This window comes from Phaethon lepturus, unplaced genomic scaffold (assembly GCF_000687285.1).
Source record: "Phaethon lepturus isolate BGI_N335 unplaced genomic scaffold, ASM68728v1 scaffold8940, whole genome shotgun sequence".
Classification (NCBI taxonomy): Eukaryota; Metazoa; Chordata; class Aves; order Phaethontiformes; family Phaethontidae; genus Phaethon; species Phaethon lepturus.
Window position 1 is genome coordinate 142,586 of NW_010511218.1, and position 7,737 is coordinate 150,322.

Here is a 7,737-nt window from a genome sequence, read left to right on the forward strand (position 1 = left end):
CAAACACCACCTCCTTCATAGACGATAACTTTCATAGGTCAGCTAATTGCTGCTGCAGATGGCATTACTGAAAAGAGAACCTTAGAAAGCACGTAGGAAAGGAAAGAGGAATGTGTACTGAGCTTAGGTTAGGTTTGAAGGGCCTGAAAGCCATTTCTTCTGCTGGGGTTTTTTGGGATGTTTGGGTCATTTCATGCCATTCCATTTTCCACCCCTCAGCATTTTATTGGCCAGCGTGAGGAGTTTGAGACAGCACGTGATAGCATCCTGGTGTGGCTAACAGAGATGGACCTGCAGCTGACCAACATTGAACATTTCTCAGAGTGTGATGTCCAAGCAAAGATAAAGCAACTTAAGGTAAAGAATGATTGAATGGTAACAGGAGGAGGGATGAGAGAAGGGGTAAAAACATTCATGGTTGGAAAAGAATTTAAGAAACATTTTGCAAAAATGCAGCCCGATACAGTTCCTTTCTTGCAGGCTGAGACTTCAGCTGCAGACATTATGGACTATGTAAGGTTTCAAGATGTACTTTTCTGCTAGAGTGGAAGAAAGAGCTATGAAAATTTTTCAAAAAACCAAGGGTGATAGTCTCCATTCCCTAATCAAAAGAGGAAATGTCAATAAAAATTTTTAATGTTAAGTGTCTCTCGTTGCTGACAGCTAAGACTTACTACATTTGTCAACCATTTCTGCATTAGAAAAATCATTATCTGGGGAGAAAAATATCAACTGTCATGTTATCCAAAATTCCATTGTGTTAGCTTTTGCATCTGTGTTCATTCTAGATGTTTGGTCATGGGCATGGCTTGTTTAGAGAAGAACTTTCTTTCCAAATATAACAAATGAGGAATGAGATGGTAAACCATGAAGTATCACTGTTATGGGCTAGAAAGACTGTGGAATGCTAAATTTAATTGCTCATTGTTGCTCCTGCCAGAATATTTGGAATGATCCCTGTTTGTTACCCACACCATTCTTGCTGAAAAACTCTAAGGCCTGCATGGGCTCTTCTTTTATGCAGGCTTTCCAGCAAGAAATTTCACTGAACAACAACAAAATTGAGCAGATAATTGTGCAGGGTGAGCAACTCATTGAGAAGAGTGAGCCCATGGATGCAACTGTCATTGAAGAAGAACTAGATGAGCTGCGTCGTTACTGTCAAGAAGTCTTTGGACGTGTGGAGCGCTATCACAAGAAACTCATCCGCCTTCCTGTGTGTATACTTATATACATACATATTTGTTTGGTTTGTTGCCATTTTACAAGAGTGAGAATGAGGAGAGAGAAAGATCTTGAAACGAACTAACATGAAACTTCTGTAACTCTAAAAAAAACCTGTGGTTTAATTTTGTTACAATCCTGACCGTCTGCCTCCGTTATATGCTATTTATTTCCTGTTCAGAGAGTAAACTCACCAGATCTGGAATTTTTGTAAATGAAAATCCATGTAAATTGGAGATTTATAAAACTTTATTAATGGAGGTAGCAGTGTGGTACTGTTAAAATGAACATCTCCCTGCTCTGTCAGGTAGTTTCATTGGCAGCTTATTGAGTTCTGTTTTGTTTAAAAAACAATGAAAAAATGATTCTTCCCATCAGAAGAGACAGAAATTTTTCTCCAGAACGAACACACAGCTGAATTAAATAAGAGCAAAATTATTTTTCATAGTTAAGTCCTACTGAAGGAAAGGAACAAAACCCAGGGTTTTCAAAATGTGAAAGAATATGATAGCAGAGGTCATGATAAAGGTCACTTATGCTTCCTATGACTTGATTACAGAATTTTCCTTAACTTGATGTCTTCATTGCGGTGATACCAGTAAAAAGTCTGGAGACATTTGCTTGATGTGAGACTTTGTGGAGTCTTAAGTAATTAAAATTAACTGGCATTATGAACTTTCTTGTTGCCTTTTTTTTTTAGGGCACCTTAAAATAATGAAGGGGAAGTGCAAAAGAATGCACAACAGGAACCCAATCAGTATGACTGTTGCCTAATGCTACTTTATTTCACTGACCCAAGCTGACCATGCAGTACCTCTCCATGTTTCATTGATTGGTTCTATTTGCATTATGCTTCTAGCTGACAGATGACGAACACGACCTCTCTGACAGAGAGATGGATCTGGATGAATCAACAGATCTCTCTGACATACACTGGCATGACAAATCTGCGGACAGCGTTCTCTCCCCGCACCCCTCTTCCAACCTTTCGCTGCCTCTTTCCCAGCCGGTGAGAAGCGAGAGATCAGGGCGAGATACTCCTGCGAGTGTGGACTCCATTCCCCTGGAGTGGGATCATGACTACGACCTTAGCAGAGACCTGGAGACAGCTGTTTCACGGGCACTGCACTCTGAGGAAGAAGATGGAGGACAAGAGAAGGATTTCTACCTGAGAGGAGCAGCTGGTATAGCAGGTATGGTGGCAAATTGTGTGTCCTGTTCTCTCTGAGTAAAAAGAAGCAAATGTTACATGTGTGATTGCTCGGCCAAGAAGCTCATGGAAAAGTATTTTAAGTAGCCCCTGAAGATTTTAAATAGCTTTCCCCAAGTGATCCCAGTGGCCTTCTGGCCTTAGACACCATGATGAAGATTCCTGGATGACTACAGCCTTGGAAAATCTCAGACATATATGATATGACAGGGAATTGGCTGTGTCTCTATGTTTGTGGCTTGCCAGATGGGATATGTCATCTTGTAACAGCAATGCGTCATAAGTTATTCTGGCTAGAAGAAACTATACTGGATATGGCAAGAAGTGCAGAACAAACTGATGAAGAAATGCTGTGGGAGAGATCTTCAGACAAAATTATCAAGTGCTTATAAGTAAATCTTAACTAAGTCCTTACCCAGGCAAGACTCCAGCAACTGAGTGTTTAGCCTGAGGTGGGATCTTGGTTCTTCACTCTTGCTGTCCAGTGAAGCTGGAAATCTTTTCTAAGTGTGTGTGCTTTGTGTAATGAATCTTAATGAGGGAAAGTGGCCAAATGCAGCCAGCTGAGGGGGAAGACATACTGGTATATTATACTCTGATCTTGTGGCTGTCTTTTGCTTTCCAGGTCATTGCTCTGAAAAGAGTCAGGTTTGCCTGGATATTAAGAGGCCTTGTAGCAGGCTCCCTGTGTTTCAGTCTTCATCTCTTTTCCTTCTCCAGAAAGGATGTTTGCTATTGGAACCATTTACATATTACATTCCATGAAAAGGATTGCCTGCTGTAAGGAGACAGCCATTGCTGAGCTGTCAGTTTAGACTGTGCTTTTGTTTTTTCAGATGTAGAGATCCCTGAAACTCTTGAGGCCTATGTAACACTCACAGAAAACGCACTCAAAAATATTTCTGGTAGGCATCAAAAAAGACCAAGCATAGCCAGATGCAAATACCATCGTGCACAAGCATAACTTCTTTCTCTCCTCTTAGCATCTGATATACTTTTCACAACTTACAAGATAAATATTTCTTACATGGCAGCATTGGCATGTTAATGTAGAAGTATCCTGCTTTACTACTGCACTTAAAGGTATTATTAGAATGAAGCAATGATGTTTGAAGTATTGGCCCCTCCCACCTCAGCTAACTAGACTAAACTGATTAGTAGGTTACTCTGGTCTTTATTCTCTGGAGTCCCTCAACAGGACTTAATACTTTGTTATCTGTCTTGAGAAGAGTGGTTTCTAGAAAGACACTAAGATACTAAAGGCAGAAGGAAAAGATACAGAGCAAAACCTAATTGTTTGGGTTTGCACTTATTTTTTTTAACAGAGCCACAGCTTGGATTATTACTTAGTTATAAACTTGAAGGGATTAGATGCACTTACAAGTACCTTCTCTCATGATTTCACAGTTTTCCACTTTTGCAGTAATGACTTCATTGCAAATTTGAAATCGCAAACATTTAAAATCTCAGCATCTGTGGTACAGACCTTGGGTTTACTGTCCATTTTTATTTTTTCCCCAAGTCAGTGAAATAATATTATGATTAAGAGTATAAATAATAGCAGTGCATATAGAAAAATGTGTGTAGTTTTATGACCTGTGAAAATTTTGAAAGTAGTGAGGGAAAAGCAATATTGAGCACTTTTTTCTGTCCATTTGGGGTGAGGTGGTGTTTTGTATGAAAAAAGATTAGCTATCCAAGAGGCTCCATTTTCTGTAATTAGGTGGACAGAAGGCTCCCCTTCTCTCTGCATGTTTTTAATTGTGTCTTTATGAATAAATTCAAACTGTCTGTGTAAACAGATGGAAATGAGGCACAGTCATAGAATATGGATAAGAGGGATCTCATGTGATCCTCTAGACTGCAGCCTGCTTCAGATTAGAATTGGCTGTAGATAATTCATATCACAGAATTCAGCTGACCTCTATATGGAAAATGCAGAAGTCCTGCTTCGAAAAAGTTGGTATGAGTTCCAAAAAGCTTGGATGAATAATACCATCTTGCAGATATGTTAAGCATAATTTTCGTCAAATGCCTAATTGGAAAAATACTATAAATTTTGCTGCTTAGCGTGGTTGCCTAAATCAGTGGTGGACTACTTGCTGTGGGCCTTCAAGGTGTCCAGTCATCTATGGACCTTGAGAATATAATTATAACAGTATCCCTTAGGGTTTGTATACTGCTTTTAATTTTCAAAATTGTGTACAAATAGGATTCTTTCATGTAGATCAAAATTCTGCTTTTTTTTTAGTGGAGAGAAGTAATACAAAGCGAAATGAGAAGAAATAAACTTTTAACATGGATTTGGATCAGGAGTTTGGGATACAAGGATTTATTTGATAGTGTTTGTGAAAGGGAGCAAGGTGTTCTCCAAAATCAGTGAGGTTAGAGCACACTTTGCCAAGAACTTTTCCCTTCAGAGAGGTAAGGAATTCTCTGAGGGAAAAAGTCACTTCAGAATAGTTTGCAAGCCTGCTTTAAACTGTGGACTCTTTGATAGTATGCTTATGGCAAGCATGTTCATTGGTATAGTCATCTGTCCTCTGAAGGTCACTAACACCCTATAATGAAACTAGTTATCAGTTTGCTTTGGCATTGTACCTACTACTCTTACTGCTGTAGTCACATTTCTCCTTTATTGTCTAATCTACATAGTATTGCTGATATTTATTCTGCCTGGACAAAAGATATTAAAAAAAAACTTTGGGAAAACTTGAATGACAGGCACTTTTTTTTTTTTGATACAGGAGAACCTGGTGCCCTGGAAGCACATATCCGACAGCTGGACAAGGCCTTAGACACCAGTCGTTTCCAAATACAGCAAACAGAAAACATCATCCGCAGCAAAACACCTACAGGACCAGAGCTGGATTCCAGTTATAAAGGATATGTGCGTATATTTTGGAGCACAAGTCAAATAAGCACTCCAAGCTTAGATTTGCTATTGAAAGAAATATAGCTGTTTCAACAAAACAATTAGATATTACTGCTTCTCAGACTTACTCATATGGTTGCTACGCTTAAACACATGCTATTGTTGTTTATGTTATTAGTGTGTTTACAATAGCACAGGATTACAGGAACGTTACTCTAAAGAATTTATTTTCCTATTACATTTTTGCAGATGTCCAAAAGTACTTTCTCATACGTGGTTTTATCCATCTAATGATATCCTTGTTTAAAATTCCTCTGCTTTTAAAAGCAGGTTTTATAGCTTCATAATTCATCAGCATGATGAGTACTGTGCATAAGCATGTATCATGTAAGCAAGGTTGCATATATGGAATCTGTGATCAAAAAGCTTTCTCAGAGAGGTTTTCTGGAAGAAGAATGTCTCTCTAAATCATTCAAATAATTTTAATACTGACAGAATTTTTAAGATTAGCTGCTCGTATGCATAGTAATATTTCAACGCTTATGTTTATTTTCTTCATCACATCCTCTAATGTCTTTGCCATAGTATCTTAACATTAGACCAGATGGCACCTAAAGTCATCCAGCACAATTTGGCACAGTTATTTCTATTCTAGTCTGAACTTATGCATAAGATTTTATTGTGTCCATATACATTTCTTTGATTATATCAGGACAGATTGTTGAAGTAATAGATTTTTATCTTCACGCTTAAACCTACTTTTGGAAAATTTTGGAAGTTGTGTTGTAATTTGTATTTTCCATGTCCTGTGCAGTGCATATTGAGATTGGGATTTTTTGTTTGTTAACACAGATGAAGCTACTAGGTGAGTGCAGTGGAAGCATAGAGTCAGTAAAAAGGCTTGGGTATAAACTGAAGAAGGAGGAAGAAAAATTATCTGGACTTATTAACCTGAACAGTACTGAAACACAAACAGCTGGTAAGTAACATTTAGTTCTTTGATGGAAAGCAATTATGAAAAGTGGCAAACATGTAAAGTTTTTCTGAATAAACACTTGGTATTATTTACTGACATATATATTTACGTAACTGTGTCTGTTACCATGTTCTGTTTAACATTTCTTAATGGGATATAGTAAGGAATAGTCAGTATTCCTTGCATATGCCGTATAAAGACATTAGGCATACAAGTGCATTTTAAGAACCCCTCCATATCATGATACATAACCCTAAGCCTTTTGGAAAGTCCTTGCGGATGCAATGCATTTTTGTTGAAAGTTTTCTGGTGGAAAAATATTGCTTATATTGCTGTACAAAACACGTAAGTCAGCATTCATGTCTTCTAATTTTAGCTTTCACTTTAATATTTTCTGTCTGCAGTACAGAAATCTGTATTCACCTGTATTCATCTGACTAATTCTAAGAATTAGCTGTAGAACAGGAGGTATTGCAAAAAGAAATAGCCCCTAGTTTATTTCTTTTTAGCACAGGTATTTATCTAACGCATCAGCAGTAACTTAGACAAACGTAGTAAGGTGTGAGTATCAAATTGTGATAGGTATAAATACCAATGAAATAATAATAAATATGTGGCTAGTTAGAGATACTCAGATTCCTTGTCTGGTTTGCATTTATGCTAATTTATGATGTCTTTATACCAGCATAACCTGTTTTAGAGACCTGCGTGTATCAACTTAATTTTGTTCATAGAATGTTAGAAAGTGGTAAAATTGCCTGCTGCCTGAAATCATGCAGCTTCTTTGTTCTTTCTCTCCAACATCATGTTCTTCAATCTAACTTAGTTTTCAGTGTGGTGTTTTGTGGGTTAGGGTTTTTTGGTTTTTACGGAGCATTTTTTTCTCCTGCATAGGATTCAGCTGATATAGTTGTGTGTGTGCCTAGTGTTTTTTTGTTTCTGTTGAATTTGGTGTTTATCATTCCAGGTGTAATTGACCGATGGGAATTAATCCAGGCTCAAGCTCTAAGCAAGGAGCTGAGGATGAAGCAGAACCTTCAACAATGGCAGCAGTTTAACTCCGACCTTAATAGGGTTTGGGCTTGGTTGGGAGAAACTGAAGAGGAACTGGAGAAGCTCCGCTGCCTTGATCTCAGCACTGACATACAAACTATTGAGCTCAGAATTAAAAAACTGAAAGTAAGTTTTATTTCTCTTTTCCATGAGTTACATTGTAAACAGACCTGAGTGCAACAGGTATGTTGAAGAGGTTGCCTATTGTTGCAGCTGGTTTGCTCCATTCTGCACACAGTGAGCTACTGTGGGTAAGTGAAGTAACTGGGAAAGTGATTTTTATGAATCACCCTTTGGCAGAAAAATGTACCACTGGCATCTACTATATAATCCAAACAAATTTTTGAAAAAATAATTCTGTGTCAATTCTGTGCTTCCAGAATGTACAGAAAATTCCTG

The 7,737-nt window shown here is 37.9% G+C and overlaps 1 protein-coding gene across 1 annotated transcript in view; it reads left to right on the plus strand.

Annotated features, from left to right (window-relative positions):
• The window catches only part of SYNE1 (spectrin repeat containing, nuclear envelope 1), a gene marked incomplete at its 5' end in the record, with an annotated part of 159,599 nt that overhangs the window by 138,680 nt on the left and 13,182 nt on the right, over nt 1-7,737 (plus strand). The window contains 6 exons of the mRNA XM_010283199.1: nt 220-357; nt 1,025-1,216; nt 2,084-2,417; nt 5,182-5,324; nt 6,162-6,288; nt 7,253-7,464. Of these exons, the coding sequence (XP_010281501.1) occupies nt 220-357; nt 1,025-1,216; nt 2,084-2,417; nt 5,182-5,324; nt 6,162-6,288; nt 7,253-7,464 (1,146 nt within the window). The remainder of the gene's footprint in view (nt 1-219; nt 358-1,024; nt 1,217-2,083; nt 2,418-5,181; nt 5,325-6,161; nt 6,289-7,252; nt 7,465-7,737) is intronic.